We start from the raw sequence: 19283 nt of genomic DNA, 5'->3' as shown, positions 1-19283 counted from the left end.
TCAAATAAGCAATGTTCAATATTTTATGTTTGAATTTTCAACAATGTTAATTTTTAAGGTGGAGACATCTCATATGTTCATTGTTCATTGTACAATTAAAACTGTTCAATGAATAAAAACTTAAATGTTCCAAATGTAAAATATACATTAACTTGTATTTTTAAATCGCATACACAACGCATAAAACTTACAAATGTGCAACAGTAACTTTAACGAACTGCCAATTTCCACTGTTAGCAAGTAAACATTTCTAGATTGGTCAATGCACATCTTTACACGTTGCAATGTAACAAGTTAAAATCTGCTCAGTTGTCAAGTCGGTTTAACAAACTATAGCAGTGAATAATATTGGCGTTCATACTGCAGTAGACGCGTCAAAATTATTTTTCGTCTTAGCCAGGAAACAATGCTACGCTAATGCTTATGCAGGCCGGGAACCATTGTGATATGATACGTCACACGAAAAGGTTAATGTTATGTGCAGACGTGCACAACAGATTGAATTTGGAATACAGATTTATATGCAGATTGTGTACTACGTAATGAACAGTGCGAGTTGTTTATTTTGCGGCTCAGTCATAATGGATTATGCATGTTATAAATGGGAAGCGGACGACAACGAGCGAGGCATGGTATAGGGGAGATAATCCTGGGTTATGGTTAGCTTAAGGGTTAAGGTTAGGGGCCGTGTTTGGGTTAAGCTTAGGGTTAAGGCTCATCCTTAACCAAACCCGACCCCTAACCCTACCCCTTACCGTCTAACCCCCCCCCCCCATGCTCATTTTACAATACCATGCCTTGCTCGTTGTCGTTGTCCTCTTCCCGTTATAAGTATTCATCTGCGTGAACTATTTGATGCATTAGATGCAGTCATGTATACCATATGGAGTTGGGAATACAGTTTTATAGTGCAGATTTGATGCGTTAGATACAGACATGCACACCATATGGTGTTCTGAATACAGATTTATAGTGCAGATCATGTAACTTCTATTTACCTGCGTCTCTGTGTCTCTTTGCAAGTTTTTTACGGGTGTTATAGCGTTGATGAAGTAATGAGCACCTATAAATCTGCATCCAGATAACGTTCACATCGTGTTTATAATGTTTAACTCAGGTTTATAAGTTATTGGTCCCTATTGATCTGTGTTCAGTTTACACTGACATGCGCCTATACGTATAAGCCTATAGTTGAACCCTATCAATCTGCGTCAACAAATTGAGTGAGCTTATACGCTATTTATGCATGGGATAATTCATGGACTTCTATTTATGTACAATCTGCGCGAATACGAGTGTTATTGCGTTTCGAACAAAAGAGCGCCTATTAATCTGCGTCCAGACAACGTTTTACACATCCTGCGTATACAGTTATATTCGGGATACATAATGATGGGCAACGGTAATCTGCGCGCAGTTGACATTCACATAGGGTCGTACGTGCATTATAGAGCTAATAGAACCCTATCGATCTGCTTCGAGTCAACACAGTCAGTGTGCTTAAATGCTTTTAATTACATCACAAAAGTTGTTTCTATTTATGTACGTCCATAAAATCGTCGCGTGTTCGTATACGTTGTTTTTTTACAATTGTAGAACTAATAAGCACCCCCCCCCCCCCAAAAAAAAAAAACACTACGGCATCCAGACAACGTCCACATTGTGCTTATACCGTTGTATATTAATCTATTTATCTGCACCCAGTTAACATTCACATGCGATTATATGGTCTTAATTGCATTATGAGCTGATGTAACCCAATCAATCTGCATCGAGTGAATTTATTGAGGTTGTGTATACGGTATCAATTGTACCAACTAATAAACTTCTATTTATCTGTGTCCATAGAATATTCTAATGTTCTTATACGGATTTAATAGCGTTGGTGAACAAATGAACCCCTATTATTATGTAAAAACCTGTGAAATACCATGTGAAGGTTATTGGCACGCATAAGGGTTAATAGGGTATCACAAGGTCCCCGTTGGAATTAAATCGATAATAGAATCTGATAAGATAACGCATGCAGATTTATAGGGCTTCATTATGTCCATCGACAGTAAACCCATATAAGAAGGTTTAGAAATGCCATTAATTTTGATGATTGTCGAAACGCATGCACCCGCTAAGTGTTAACTTGACGAAGATTAGCATTGGGTACATAACTTATTTCATGCAATTAAGAGTTGATAAGCACATGTAAATCTAAGCTGCGGAATAAAACAAATATAAAACTGTCAAGGCTGTCGGAACACATGCAGATTGTTAAGGCTGCATTAGTTTTTTATTGTCAAAATTAACCCCATTTAAGATCGTACATCTTAGACAATAATAAACAAGCTAATGTAGTTTTTTATCAACTTCTTTATTTTTAGATCTGAGGTGTAAGAAGTTACATGTTTGTATTTAAACATTTAAACTTGTTGAAGTTACAAGTCTACACATGCGTACTGTGGACATCGATCAAATTAAAATGAAAATATCTCCATATTCATAATTGATTTATTTGAATATCGATTTTGTAGAATCGGAACATACAACATTTTACAATTGTACAAAACAGATATTAAAATGTTGTATTTAAGCATTTAAAAAAATTCTCTGTTAAACAAATCAGCTGAATATTCAACACGTGCAACATTTCTCATGATGAATTTTATTGGCGGTCTTTCCCTTCCATAGAATCCCTCCCCCCAAAAGAAAATACATATTTTTTCCTCATTTCTTTCTTATTTTTGAAAGATCATCTAATAAATGACCAGTCCCCACACTAAACCCCCTCTTAAACCTCCCCCCCCTGACCCCCTCCCCCCATGTTTTTTTTTTGAAACATGGTTTAAAAGAAACGACAAATATTTATTTTTATTATTTTATTTTTAAAAGACTGTCCAACCATCCCACCCGAGAATTCCCCCCCCCCAAAAAAAAATAACATAAATATATAGTTTTTCTTGTTTGAAAGATAATGTAATTAATGACCACACTCCCACACTTTACACCCCTCTACACCCCACCCCTCCCCCTTTTTGATTGAAGTATTGAGATTAATAAGGTCCCTTCACCTTTAAAAAGAAAAATAGATGATCAGGGTCTGCACCCGCTAGGCGGTGCTCTTGTTTTGTATAGTTTGAACACACTTAAAAACTTAAAATATGCTCAGAGTTCACTGATTTGTATTTTTAAATAGTTTTATACACATTTTCCTTGGGTGATTGTCAACAATGTAGTATTATTTTTGGGGCATAGCTTTCTGACCTAGATTGTGACCTATGCTGACCTTTGTTAATGTCAAATGAAAAGTTGAAAACATTTTCCGCCAATAGGCCAGTATGAGTAAATGTAATTTTCACATTTGTTAAAAATGAAGACATTAATACAAGTGGTACACATAAACATTTTAAAAATTCTAGTGTTTAAATACACTGATTTAATATGTTTTTTTGTTGTTTTTTTTATGAAAAAATGCCCTGTCATTGTCCCAATTCAGCAGGTGTTTTAATGTGCTATTACAGTGACTTTATTTGTTGAAATCCAACCAAGGAATTGGGGTCACCGTTTAGCCCTCTTATTTTACTTGTATCAAATTTATTTTTGATTCACTTAGCTATATCAATTGTTTCAAATGATAATTGTTTATATGAATATCAGATCAGAATCATTATTCCTGTTACATAGTCCGTACTTTAGATTAACGGTAGTTAACAATGAACGTCTTATACTAATGATAATTAAAATAGTTTGAATGTTAAAGTCAATTGAGGTTTGGCATGTTTTTTTGTGTTTTTTTTTTTTTTTTTTTTTTTTTTAAATATTTATTTGATCTTTCTGGCAGATGAATGAACATATCAGATTGATCAAAGAAGCTTATATTATAATTCGGTTGATAAAAAAATATGACTCATCAATTGCGATGTTAAGTTTTTATATAGCCAATCCCATGTCTTTCAAACATTAGGTCAGTTTGTTCTTTGATGATGGTCAATAATGAGTGTCAATGAAAAAATGTTTTCTGTGAAACTAAGATCACTATTCATTTGTTTTTATTTCATACTTGCATTTTCTGGATGTGTCAATGCAGTAACTTTTAGCGATGTCAAAGAAGCAAATTTGCAAGTGGTAGCGAAAGATATAGGCAGTATTAATGACCATAATAATCTTCGACCAATTTCGGACAGTGATCAAACTCTTTCCATTAATGTGGCCTGGAATTTAGTGTCAATCAATGATTTTGACGAGGCCAATGGATACATTGAGGTTAGTGGCTACCTAAAGCTGGAGTGGGTAGCAGACATATATACCTCAGACTCTAAAAATTATGATGGCTCAGACACAATTAAATATGACCTTATGTGGAAACCACCAATAATGATTCTGAATTCTTTGTCATATTTTGAAGAAATTGGCCATGCCGCAAAACCAAGGATACGCTTCCATTATAAAAAGAAAACCTGCACTTGGATGCCTAGGGTGACAACACGGGTTGGATGCTCACCTGATGTGAAGTTTTACCCTTTTGATATGCAGAAATGTGTGATAAAGCTCGCCATATGGGGCTACCCAAGCAATGAAGTTAACATTACACCTTCCATAAATCAATGGACGTTCAAGCAGTTTGATGAAAATGGAAAATGGGAGATACGCGAGACAAATGTTGAGAGCACCGTTGAAGATGATGTGTCAATGCTCTCGCTGGGAATCAATATCAAGCGTCGACCCATGTACTACATTATCAATATTATTACACCGGTTATTATTCTTGGGGTCCTGAACTCCTTTGCCTTCATCTTACCAACGGAATCAGGTGAAAGAGTTGGATTTGCTGTTACCTGCTACCTCTCTTACGTTGTCCTGTTGAACATGATTATGGGTTTTCTTCCATCTGCTGCAGCACCCATGTCTCTCCTCGGCTATTATACCTTCATAATGATGGTTTTCATGGGGGCTATGGCCGTCACCACAATATTCACGGTGAGAATCTACCACAAGGACAAATCCGAGAAAGTGCCAACAATCTACCAAAGCTTATTTTCTTGCATACAGTCATGTAAGAAAGCCTGTAAAAACACACACACTGTTGAACCCTTTGAAACACATTCCTCAGAAGACGATTGGTCCATTTCTTCAAACTCTGACCAAGGCAAGAAGGTCAACTCTGACCAAGGCAAGAAGATCACTTTGCCAATGATTTCAGGATTTCTTGACTGGTTGTTCTTTTTCGGTTTTCTTGGCGGACAGATTTTTTCTCTGTCGGCTACCTGGTTCCAATATTCTTAAAGTGAAAATGCGTCATTGAGGATTGTTTAAAAGTTTTATTTTGGATTGGAAATTACTATCATTTTCGGATTTATTTGAATGATAAGTTAAAGTCTTATATCCCTCGACCCATTTTCTGAAGTATTCTTCCTTTCAAAATATGAAAATTTTAATTATGTTTATATTTATGTTGTTTTTGTTTTCAGTAAAAATTTTTATTGAAAGTGGACATGATAATGCTGGTTATGTGATATTTTAAGTATTTTAGATTTTTTCCTTGTTTTTTTTTCTGTTGTCTTTTGTTCTTGGTAATATATTAGTCCCTGTTCCTACATCAATGTATACATACTCTGCTACCTATTTCATTGTTCTTAAATTAATGTAAAAACATGTGTAGAATATAATTTTCAATCCAGCTAATTGGTATGAAATTGCAACAAAGAACTTTGCTGTTGTTGATATGGATATACATTTTAAGTTAGATCTATACATTTGTTCATGATGCATTACTACATATTTTTAAACAATACTTTTTTTTACTTTTGTATGTGTATTCTTGAGCATAATGGTTTTTTATTAAATGTCGTAGATTTTGGCAATTCACAGGGCCCGGACCTATTCCCAAAATATACTGGAATAAAACACTGATAAACAATTAAGTTACCCAGCAATGCATTTATATTTTAACTTGTAGACAAAAGCACATGGTTACATACTAAAATGTTTTACAGAGCACCTTTGGACAAACAAATGGTCAATGAATAAAATTATTTATTAAAGTCAACTTATGAATCAAAATGATATAAAATGCATTACCAAATGTGGTATAGATTGTATTAACAATTTTAGTTAGACAAATAAGAATTGTTGTTGTTAATATGTTTATTAAAATAGCCTGAAATGTCGTTGTTTTTAAGTTTATAATAAACGTTAACATATTGACTTGTTTATGGTTTTAATTATCATTTACAATACCAACATTATTACGTATTTTCAATGTTTTACTTGTATTATTATTATATAAGTATCATATTATTATTATTATCATTAATATTATTTTATCATGAAATTTGAAAATGATGATTTTTGGCCTGGGGCGAAGCCCCTAGGCCAAAGTAGTTAAACCGTTTTTTGAAGTGAGCTGACTTGGCTGGCTGCCAAAACAACCGCGAATGAATGAATTTGGAAAAGTCTGATTTATCACTTGGCGGTCATTCATACGCAATCAAAGAAGAGGGACCTATACAAACAAATAGGTCCCTGCAAAGAAGTTCTCAATTACTCGCATTATGAATACATAACATCACTATATAACATGACAGTGTCATAAAACGTGTAAAAAATATTATTGAAGCAAAATTCCTAAGCATTGGATACGGCATAGTTTTTATTATTGTTTGCATATTCATGCGAGAATCTCACTTCCGTTTTATGAATGAAATTCCATTTTGATGACGATGTTCTACGTTTCTAATCACGTGACCAATTAGTGGCATTTGATTGGTTTACATTTAATGAAACGCAAAACAACATACAACTGTTAGCAATTTTTGTATTCTTTTTCTTTTAAATGTCTGCAAACGTGACGACGGTTGGGGTTTTTGGTTGTGTAATTTGAATGTATTGGATTACGGCGAAATGTGTAAAAAGAGTGTGACTAGTGTCCACTTTTCGATTATAATTTTATAAGAAGTTGACACTGGCTCGATGGACTGCCGACTGCGACAATCAAAGACACGGTTGATCAGCTGTACAAAGGCGTAAAACCTCTTGTATCTTGATCATTTTGGTGAGAAGTAAGTAAAATCCTTTCTTTCCGATTTCCTTGGTATCGGGGGCTTCCGCCCCTAGTCCAAATAATTAGACGTAAGCTACCCGTCCAAATAATTAGACGTAAGCTACCCCGCTTACGTCTAAACGGCTACCGTCGTTTTCCTATAGCAAATTGAGTTCAACTTAAACTTCAGTTTTTCTCGTTCAATCTTTCCTAATGCATAAAATTATCATTAATTAGACATAAATGTGAGCGATTACCTCTTAAATGTGTAAAAATTGTGCTTTTAAACCACTTATGTACATTTTTAAAAATAAACATACACAACACACGAAGTGTGTTTGTCGTTTATAGAATTACATTGAATTATCTTGAACGAAATTATTTTTTGAATAGGTTACACATAACCAATTGTTGTTGTACAACAAACCACATCACTTTTTAGCTTTCTGTACTTTTTAATTAAATAAAACCTATATGTGTGTGTTAAAACTACCGGTTGTATCACGGAGTGTATATTGATAGGAGATGATTCGAGTATTTGACCCTTACTGTAGTAAATTCAATCTTATGCAAAAACTATTCATCCGATTTTATTGGTTTATACGTTATCTTGTTGCTTATTAATTCCTCTTTCAAAAAATATACGTTTTAGTATACTCCCGTTGTTATTAATGGATTTATAGCAAGATAAACACAAGAAATACACATTTTATGTATTACCACCGCGCGTTTTACCGTGTTGTGGCTATCGATCTTGTAAAATTAGCGTAAAGCGCAGCGCCGAGGTTATACATTTTGATGTACCCACTCACGTCTTTTGTTGAATTATAGTTTCATTTCTCGGACAATTTTGACAAATTATATATCATTAGAAAGCTTACGTTCCGTAGTAAACAGATATATAAACATATATTAAGTGTTTCTTCTGATTTCGACAGCCCGGCGAGTTATAACTTTAACTTTTGCAAATATCATACCGTATTGGAGTTTTAGAATCTAGATTTACGGTTGACATGTTCGTACTAAATACCAATTTGTAGCGTTTATATTTGGAGTTCAGTTTTAAAAATTACATCTTGCTTAGGAGAATAGAATTCTGTATACGATAGAAAAAAAATTGTTTAAAAAAACGAAAGTAATTAAGGAATGAAGGCGGAAGAAAGTAGCGCGCGTTCCTAACGCACTGAACTGATGCTACGATCTTGGCGATTATGCTTTTGTTTAGAAACCGGCCATTGAATTTTCTTTGCCATGATTATTATATTTTTTATGGAATATATTGTGGTATTTTGTTCACGAAACATAGCAATAAAGCTTATTATAAATAAATCTTAATAAATTAACGATTTCAGCTCTTGTTTATAACACAGAAAGGATGATAACTTTATGATGAAACAGCGTATATAGCGGATCCTCTCGATTTTATTCGGCTCTGCATGCATACTTGAAATAAAATGGGTGTCAAAAACATTCATCGTTTGCTGTTAATTATCAACGAGGGAATTATGTATAATTATATGAAATGTTTTTTACCTTAAATTATCAATTTATTAAAGATTTTTGAATATCACGGTCGGTGTTACGCGGGTCATTTCGTATTTTGACATCAGGGCATCATGTCCAACTATTCAAAATCAGATTTTTTTCACTGGGACGATGACGGCTTTGATTTAGACAGGCAGACAGATAGTTTATTCAGACTTATACAACAGTACATCGTCTTCAACTCAAATATATAAATTATTTTTAGACGAATTGTTAGGTGATTACACATATAGCAGTGATGATTCTGAGAATGTTGCCATGTTTCTTATCCGTGTAATCTAGAGTCCGTGGTTTGAGCATTTTTATCGCGGTGTTCAATAAAAGATATCTCAATAATCTTGTTTATCGATAGATCTGTGGTTTTATTGCCCCTGTGTTCAGCACAAACCAATTATCTCTTTATGATCAGATACTGTGCCGACCAATACTAAATAGCACTATGGTGTCATACGCCACAGCAGGGACCTATACTTGTGATCATGGAGTCTTAGTGCAAGACTTAAAAAAGTATGTTGTTTCGCTTGCGGTTGTTAAAGCTAAAACGGGGCTTCCCAGCTGGCACAGCTGCAGATATTCGGATTTGAATACCTAAACTTATTCAGACCTTATTCTTAACCGTTGCGCGTTTTACGATATCGGATTTTAGGCGGGAATACAACTCAGTGAAACTATTCAATTTCTTATACAACATTAAGCATATTAACAGTTATTGAAATTAACAATATCAGCGACATCTTTTTAAAGACTAAACACCTTTTCAAGTATCAAATTTAACATGTCAATAAAATATATTAATACCAAAAAAGGCTTCATTTAATATTGTTCACATTAAACCTTTAAATGAAAGTGTCGCTTTAACTATTTTCCGTGTCTTATTAAGCCGCGAATCGTTTGCTAAAAACAGTTAACAAAAAGGGCTACACGTTCTAGTTCTTAATGAAATACAAAAATAAGTATAACATAATTAATAACGTCCATAAACACACACGGCAAGATCAAAGTTTTAATGGAAAACTAATATGACATTCCACGTAAATTATTATTTTCGTCTAAATCGAATACTATATATAGAGAAACAATGTATTTATAACCGACCAATGAGGTAACATTATGCAACTTTCAATTTACACAGTGCTATATGGCAACAATATGGAATTTGAACAGTGGTAGTGTTTTAAGGTCTGGACTATCATTACTTGTAAGTTTGTATAAACATTTTTCTAATGCAATTAGTAAAATAATGTTTATATTTTATGTTTAATAATTTATTGCATGATTATTCTGTGCTGTTATATGAATTTGATGCCGTTAAAGCTTCCGACATGAATTCATGTCGGAACGATGCTATTGCAAAATAACGTTAAACGATATGAGGTCGATGTAAAGTATAGGAGTATTCCGCCCCCAAAAACCCCGCGTTTTGATGGACTAAATGAATAAACATAGCGGACGAATTTTGTTTATCATTTTCTTAGCAACGAAACGTGCACCTGCTGAAAAGTTTTCTGGAATATGCACCAACATGTTAAACCTGTTCAAACATGGTTACAAAATAGTCATCTGCCATATTTTGGATGGTGATTTTATGCATTTGTAACTAGCACATTAACCTTACACCGAACACAAAAACATGTATGTTTCCGGTTACACGCTTAAAACAATGAGGGTCAGTAAGTTTGGATATTTTTTTATATTTGGTTCGAAAATGTTCGGAATTTTTTGATGTTCGTACTCATATTGTACCAACACGATTCAAATAATTTAAATGAAAGTTACAAACAAAACAAATCAAGATATTACAGATATTACAGATACTGACCATCTTGTGATAATCAAGTACTGTTTCACACTGGAGGTTACCGCACAAAACAAATCAAGATATAACACATACTGACCTTCTTGTGATAATAAAGTACTGTTTCACACTGGAGGTTACGATTTCATTTAATAAAAACACAGAAACATTTACATTTAAATGAATGCAGAGCTGTCAAGCTTCGCATCGAGGGAACGATTGGTTTTTATAATTAAATAATAAAAAAAACTACCGGAAATTAAATCACAATAATTTGAAATAATGTTTAAAATGTATTAACATTTTATAACAAGTCTGGTTGTATTAGATATAAACATGACTCTGCCTTGTCATTGGATTTTTTCCCCTACCCTTAATTCCAAAATGGTGGAAGATAATGGCAGCTCTGCCTTCTTGTTAAGCCACTACGCTTGAGCAGACGGCCATTTTCAAAGATAGCGGCGTGGTTTAAACTTCAGGCCTTTTAAGATCTACATAGGGACCAAATAGTGTCAAACAATATCGTTGTTGTCCACTCGCGATTTTTTTATAAGAGAATTGCAGTCACGGGTAAACTCTGACGGTCGATCGGTAACAGGAAATAAACATAATTTTTGTTAGGCCTTATACAATTAACTCTCCATTAAAACAGCTCGTAATGACTAATCTTAACCCTTTTACACTCCATTTTTAGCTCATCTGAGCACAACATACTCATGGTGAGCTATTGTGATCGCCATTTGTTTGTCGTGCATCATGCAGCGTCAACATTTACCTTGTTTACACTCTAGTGGCTACATTTATTGTCCATTCTTAATGAAACTTGTCTGTGGGTGTGTCTGTCCGAATATGCTGCGTCGCGTGAACCTCCAAAATGCTTGAGCTAAAGACATGCAACTTAATAGGAATATTGGTCAGCATGTTGTATATCCTTCAAGTCATGCACACCATTACTGACAGCTGTTGTCATTTTGCCATTAACTCAATATGTATGTAATCATGTTATACAGGATGAAGAAGAGCGTGACATCCTGGTAGGAAAGTCAAAAAGTCCGACAAAGATGAGATCAATTTACATACAGGATGCAACGGTGGACAGAGTAAAAGTGGCTTTGTGGAGAAACACCAACAAAGACGTCAGAACTGGGGATTACGTCAAAATCACTGATTTGACAATACACACTTACCAAACAAAGTACACAACTGAAACCAGCTTCAATTCTACCTACACAACTTCAGTTACTGTAAGTAAATATTGTGACTGCATACTTTAAGGATTTTTCAAATAATTTAGCTAAGATGCACTTATGGTGGGCAGAACACCATGACAAGTTGCCTATTTTTGTGCCCCCCCCCCCCAAAAAAAGAAAAACCCTTGTCCGTCTGTTTGCTGTTCTTCTGTGCGTCTGAGTAAAGTTTGTGATATGCATATCTACACAAGTATAAGACCTTCACCCTTGAAACTTAATAAGATTATTGCTTAACACGTAAATTTGTGCACCTGTGGTTTTCCATTTGCTTTCAATATCTTAAAGCAGAGTAATGGCTCTCAACTTAGTAAAATTATACTTTAAAAAAGTTTGCGCATATCTATTAAAGTATAAGACCTACAGTCTTGACACTTCAAGAAAGAAAAGACCTACAGTCACTGTCTTGAATCTTTTTAGCATTATTGCTCACTATGTGAAGTTGTGCATCTGAGTTTTTTTTATGCCCCCCTTCGAAGAAGAGGGGGTATATTGCTTTGCTCATGTCGGTCGGTCTGTCGGTCCGTCCACCAGGTGGTTGTCAGATGATAACTCAAGAACGCTTATGCATAGAATCATGAAACTTCGTAGGTAGATTGATAATGGCTGGCAGATGACCCCTATTGATTTTCAGGTCACTAGGTCAAAGGTCACGGTGGCCTGAAATAGTAAAATGATTTTCAAATGATATCTCAAGAACGCTTATGCCTAGGATCATGAAACTTCATAGGTACATTGATCATGACTCGCAGATGACCCTTATTGATTTTCAGGTCACTAGGTCAAAGGTCAAGGTCACGGTGACCCGAATAGTAAAATGGTTTCCAAATGATAACTGAAGAACGCTTATTCCTAGGATCATGAAACTTCATAGGTAGATAGATCATGACTTGCAGATGACCCCTATTGATTTTTAGGTCACTAGTTCAAAGGTCAAGGTGACCCGAAATAGTAAAATTGTTTCCGAATGATAACTCAAGAACGCTTATGGTTAGGATTAATGTCTGATGCTGCCTTATCCCTGAAAGGTAATGTTTGTATTGCCATATGAAGTATTTCCTTATTTTTCCAGAAAGTCGAACAACCAACTGTACATGTGACGGTTACAGTAATAGGTGCCTGTGTACAAGATGACGTTACAGAACTTCTCCTCAGTGATGACTCTGTGAGGGCAATACCTTCACAATTATTAATGGCTGCCCTTCCACAAGAACTTGATGAAGACTTGGATCCAGAATCTTTCTTTGCAGAGAGAAAAACAAACTTAAGGCTGCAATTAAAAGGATCAGAAGTACTTTCAGTGATACTTCAGTAAACTGTTATACATATACATGACATTATTCAGCATTCCTAGTTTACCTTGTTTTTCATAGTGTTTTTTTTATATAAATCTCCTACTTTTTCATACATTTTACAACAAGCTCCTACTTTTCCTAGTTATGCCCCTCTTCGAAGAAGGGGGATATTGCTTTGCACATGTTAGTGTGTTGGTCTGTCTGTCCGTCCACCACATGATTGTCTGATGATAACTCAAGAACGCTTAGGCCTAGGATCATGAAACTTCATACGTACATTGATCATGACTGGCAGATGACCAACTATTGATTTTGAGGTCAATGGACACAGGTGAAGGTCATAGTGACTTGAAATAAGAAAATGGTTTCTAAATGTGACTCCAGAATGCTTACACTAGGATCATGAAACTTAATAGAGACATTGATCATGACCAGCATCTGACCCCTACTGATTTTCAGGTCAATAGGTCAAAGGTCAAGGTCACAGTGACCTGAAACAGTAAAATGGTTAACTGGAAATAGCAAAATGTTTTCCGAATGATAACTCAAGAACGCTTACCCCTGGGATCATAAAACTTCATAGGGGCATTGATCATAACTGGCAGATGACTCATTGATTTTCAGGTCACTAGGTCAAAGGTCACAGTGAAACGAGGCAGTAAAGTGGTTTACTGGAAATAGGAAAATGCTTTCCAGATGATAACTCAAGAAGGCTTACGCCTGGTATCATGAAACCATCACCACCTCCACCACCACCACAATGACAAAAAACGTATTCACACAATGGCTGCCGTTACAACTGACAGCCCATATGGGGGGCATGCATTTTTACAAACAGCCCTTGTTCTTTTTCAAGTAACCAGTCTTAAAAACTTTTAATGGGCCAAAAAATAATTTGGTTTTGTTAATTTAATGTCACCTGAATATGTATACATGTATTCATAGTGTTTTAAATATAGTGAACTTGTGTTTGCTGTAGGTATAATGGCATTTTTAACATACCTGAAATTACGCATATACTTGCTTGATTTTGTCATTTGCAAAGATTGCCAACATACAACATGAAGAAGTAATTAGGCAAAATTATTTTTACAATACTTGAGGCTGAACCCTACACATTCAGTTTAATTGGGTCTAGCCACTCATTAGTTATCAATAAGAAAGCAGGGAGATTTAATATTTGAGTTTCATCTACAGATCATGAGATGTAGCATTTATAGGTACAGGAAAAGACTCGACCTTGTATAAATGCAAAGGATCTTTCAGTTATAAAATTAGAAGTTTTAAAATTAAAAACAAGCTTGATCTTGTAAACAGAAAATCATTCATTGAGTACACGACTTTTCATTGATTAAATCAGGAACTCCTAACTTAAATTCTTCTAATTCATCATGTATGCTATTGGTTTCTCTTATATGATCCATAAGAATACTTGTAACATAATAAATGACTTGGTGCATATTTGAGGATGTTGACTGCAATCCACAGTCAATAAATTTGTTTGGTAGCATGTTATATTTAATACCTGACATACAGTTGTCCATTCTTATAAATGGTTAGTTTATTCATGTGATCAGCAAGAAAATTTACATGATCCATTGTTGTAGTGCCGAAAAGTCCTGTTGAAAGTTTATCTATGAAAAGCAAAAGTGCACTTTTACTACTCGATTAGATTATGGTTGATTAAAGAATGAGACTATAAATACTCGAAATTGTACACTTGTATTTTGCTCCTGTTCATTGTCTGAGGCTTTTTATTCGAGTCATCATGTGAGATAACATGTGACACGATTGATTGTTTACTTAACAAGCTTGAAGTGCAGGCACATCAAATTAATTTGTGTTCCTCTTCAATTAAAGCATGATGTCTATTTATTAAGAGGGTGTTATTTTCAACTGCTAATATGTAAAAGGTGATTTTCCAATAAAAGACTATTTTACATCTTAACCATTCGAAAATTTAAGTGCGTTTTCCTTTGTTATTTAGCCCTTTTACATTTACAGTACATATGTTAATACTCATACAAAAGACAGAGAATTACATGATGCTATTCTTGTTCCAAACATTTAAAAATCATTTTGTAGAACTAGATTATTATGCCCCCCTTCGAAGAAGAGGGGGTATATTGCTTTGCTCATGTCGGTCGGTCGGTCTGTCTGTCCACCACGTGGTTGTCAGACGATAACTCGAGAACCCTTGGGCCTAGGATCATGAAACTTCATAGGTACATTGATCATGACTTGCAGATGACCCCTATTGATTTTGAGGTCACTAGGTCAAAGGTCAAGGTCACGGTGACCAGAAATAGTAAAATGGTTTTTGAATGATAACTCAAGAACGCATACGCCTAGGATCATGAAACTTCATGGGTAGATTGATCATGACTTGCAGATGACCCCTATTGATTTTGAGGTCACTAGGTCGAAGGTCAAGGTGACCCGAAATAGTAAAATGGTTTCCGGATGATAACTCAAGAACGCATACGCCTAGGATCATGAAACTTCATGGGTAGATTGATCATGACTCGCAGATGACCCCTATTGATTTTGAGGTCACTAGGTCAAAGGTCAAGGTCACGGTGACCCGAAATAGTAATATGGTTTAGGATGATAACTCAAGAACGTTTACGCCTAGGATCATGAAACTTCATAGGTAGATTGATCATGACTTGCAGATGACCCCTATTGATTTTGAGGTCACAAGGTCCAAGGTCACGGTCACCCGAAATAGGAAAATGATTTTCGTATGATAACTCGAGAACGCTTTTGCCTAGAATCATGACACTTCATAGGTACATTATTCGTGACCGGCAGATGACCCCTATTGATTTTCAGGTCAAAGGTCAAGGTCACAGTGACAAAAATCGTATTCACACAATGGCTGCCACTACAACGGAAAGCCCGTATGGGGGGGATGCATGTTTTACAAACAGCCCTTGTTAGTTAATACTTCATTATGCAAAGTTATATTAAGCTTTGATGTTTAAAACCATCAACTTCCATGTTCTACAAGTTGTTAATGCATTGTATTCATTAAATTGATCTCAGCACTAAATACTTGTTCATTTTTTTCGATGGTATTGGTAACTCTGCCCTGCCTTTATTTAGATTGATCTCGGTACAATTTTTAAACATTTCATTATCAATAGCACTTTGCTTTTTGAGTGGTTACTCCTCCGTTGTTATATGAATAATTTAGTGAAAATGTTAAATGTGTTTAAATATTGTTCCAAAATATTTTATAACACTCAATAGTGATGCCATCAGATTCCGGACTTTTGTTATTTGGCATTTTTAAACGAGCTTGTCAATATTCATATTCAGTTTGTAATCCTTCACATCATTGTTATCTTTTCCTTTAAAGCATAATGTGTTATATTAAACAGGTTGTTTTTTTCAACATTCTTTCGTTTATAGTTTTCCGCAAAATAGGCTTCTCCTATAATTTGACTTTTATTTGTTATGTCTTTGCCATTAACTACTAGTCTGTGTATAGTTTTGAGTTTGCTACTACGTTTTAAAATGTTTGCACAGTATTTTGTATTGTTTTCATTGTGTTCAACATGCTGTGCCCATGCTCAAATTAATATGCCGTTGAGGTGTGTGTGATAAATTCCTTCCATTATTTTTTTGGTGTGTGAAAATTTCCATCTTCAATGGAGGTGGTATAATTTGTGTTTCTTTTATGCATCTGTTTTTCAAGTGCTTCAATTACTTTTATGGCTTCATTTTCAAGTTTGTGTGTTTCTTTTTTTTTTTTAGCTTACCTGAGCACAACGTGCTCATGGTGAGCTTTTGTGATTGCCTTTTGTGTGTCGTCTGTCGTGCAGCGTCAACATTTACCTTGTTAACACTTAAGAGGTCATATTTATTGTCCAATCTTCGTGAAACTTGGTCAGAACATGTGTCCCATTAATATCTTGGACAAGTTCGAAAATGCTTCTTATTGTTGAAAAACCTGGGTGCCAAGGGGCGTGGCAGTTTTCCTAATATGGCTATTGTAAAACCTTGTTTAAGACTGTAGAAGTTACATTTTTTGTCAAATCATCATGAAACTTGGTCAGAACATGTGTTCCAATAAAATCTTTGACAATTTCAAAAATGATTCCGTTGGAAGAAAAACATGGCCGCCAGGGGGCGGGGCAGTTTTCCTATTAAGGCTATAGTAAAACTTGTTCACACTGTAGAAGTCAAATTTATTGTCCAATCTTCATGACTTAGTCATAACATTTGTTCTAATGATATTTTGATCGAGTTCGAATATGGACTAATTGGTTGAAAAACATGGCTGCCAGGTGGCGTGGCAGTTTTTCCTTAAATGGCTACAGTAAAACCTTCATAACACTCTAGAAGTCACATTTTTAGATCCTCACAACATGTTTCCCTATAAAATCTTAAATGAGTTCGAAAATGGTTCCAGTTGAATAAAAAACATGGCCGCCATTGGTCGTGGCAGTTTCTTTCGTTTAGTGTTTCGAAAAATAAGCTTCTTCTATCATTTGACTTTGATTTGTTACGTCTTTGCCATTAACTACTAGTCAGTGTATAGTTTTGTGTTTGTTTCTACGTTTTAAAATGTTTGCACAGTATTTTGTATTGTTTTCATTGTGTTGAACATGCTGTGCCCGTGCTCGAAGTACTATGCCTTAGGGCCTAACGGCCCTCCCTAACGGCCCTCTTGTTTTAAATGACGTGCATCTTATTGTTGTGTTAAGTATCTTGCCTTTAATTATTTCCTATAAGGTGTTTGGATTTGCGTCTTTGTTATCTTAAATTGTATTGGTTATTACCTGTTATATTTGTGTTTCATATTGTGTATTTTTCAAAAGCTATTATTTACTTTTATAAAAAAAGGAACATTTTGAATAGCATAATTGAAAACTACAATTTCATAAACATATGGCATACAGTTAATCATAATGAAAGAAAATTCACCTGCCACTCAAACACAAAACCAGCAATATTTTGGAGTAAGATTTTTTTTAATATGCGAGTCTATTTGCAACATTATCGACACATGCAACATAAAACCAGGATTTATGACTGATCACTCTGTAGTTGAACTTTAACTGCATGAAATACAACCTGAAATAGCCCAAGGTACTTTAAAGATTTCCATTTCTTTTATCTCTAATAATGGGTTAAAAACAATATTGAAATCCTCTCCGACTATCTATGTTCGGACCATAAACGTTCATTAATGTTAATTGTGTTCCGTGTATTTTTATTCCCCTCTTCGAAGAAGAGAGGGTATATTGCTTTCCTCATGTCGGTCAGTCGGTCCGTCCACCAGGTGGTTGTCTTAGACGATAACTCAAAAACGCTTTGGCCTAGGATCATGAAACTTCATAGGTACATAGATCATGACTCGCAGATGACCCCTATTGATTTTGAGGTCACTAGGTCAAAGGTCACGGTGACCCGAAAGAGTAAAATGGTTTTTGAATGATAACTCAAGAATGCATATGCCTAGGATCATGAAACTTCATGGGTAGATTGATCATGACTTGCAGACGACCCCTATTGATTTTGAGGTCACTAGGTCAAGGTCACCCGAAATACTAAAATGGTTTTTGGATGATAACTCAAGAACGCATATGCCTAGGATCATGAAACTTCACAGGTAGATTGATCATGACTCCCAGATGACCCCTATTGATTTTGAGGTCACAAGGTCAAGGTCACGGTGACCCGAAATAGTAAAATGATTTTCGAATGATAACTCAAGAATGCTTTTGTCAGGATCATGACACTTCATAGGTACATTGATCGCGACTCGCAGATCACCCCTATTGATTTTCAGGTAACTAGGTCAAAGGTCAAGGTAACAGTGACAAAAAACATATTCACACAATGGCTGCCACTACAACGGACAGCCCATATGGGGGGCATGCATGTTTTACAAACAGCCCTTGTTATATCTATACTTGCTTGTCTGCCAATCATTATTACGTTCAAGTAATCCACTGTTATTCCTCTATGACTTTTACTCAGACAAGCGATGCATTGTTTATTGGTATGTTGTCCGCTAAGATAAATATCTCCGTCCCAACCACTTTTCAATGTTTTTTCTTAGGTATGTTTTAGGTGACTTTCCTGTATAAAAAAGACTTATATAACCTTTTTTTGTTCAACCATTTGAAACTTTTTGTGCAGTTATCTTTGTTTTTTAGCCCTTGTACATTTACAGTACATATGTTAATACTCACACAAAAGAACGAAAATTGCATGATACCATTCTTGTTCCAAACATTTTAAAATCATTTTGTAGAGCTAGATTATTAGTTAGTTCATTATGTCAAGTTATATTAAGCTTTGATGCTAAAAACAATTATCTTCCATGTTCTACAGGTTGTTGAAACATTGTGTTC

The 19283-nt window shown here is 35.0% G+C and overlaps 1 protein-coding gene across 1 annotated transcript in view; it reads left to right on the top strand.

Moving 5' to 3' along the window:
• The window catches only part of LOC127857319 (acetylcholine receptor subunit alpha-like), a 7580-nt gene extending 2306 nt beyond the window's left edge, over positions 1-5274 (top strand). The window contains exon 2 of the mRNA XM_052393725.1: positions 4079-5274. Within this exon, the coding sequence (XP_052249685.1) occupies positions 4079-5274 (1196 nt within the window). The remainder of the gene's footprint in view (positions 1-4078) is intronic.
• The last annotated feature ends 14009 nt before the right edge of the window (positions 5275-19283 follow it).

This window comes from Dreissena polymorpha, chromosome 14 (genome assembly GCF_020536995.1).
Source record: "Dreissena polymorpha isolate Duluth1 chromosome 14, UMN_Dpol_1.0, whole genome shotgun sequence".
Lineage (NCBI taxonomy): Eukaryota > Metazoa > Mollusca > Bivalvia > Myida > Dreissenidae > Dreissena > Dreissena polymorpha.
The sequence above is the reverse complement of the archived record's forward strand: the minus strand, read 5'-3'. Positions and strand labels throughout refer to the sequence as shown.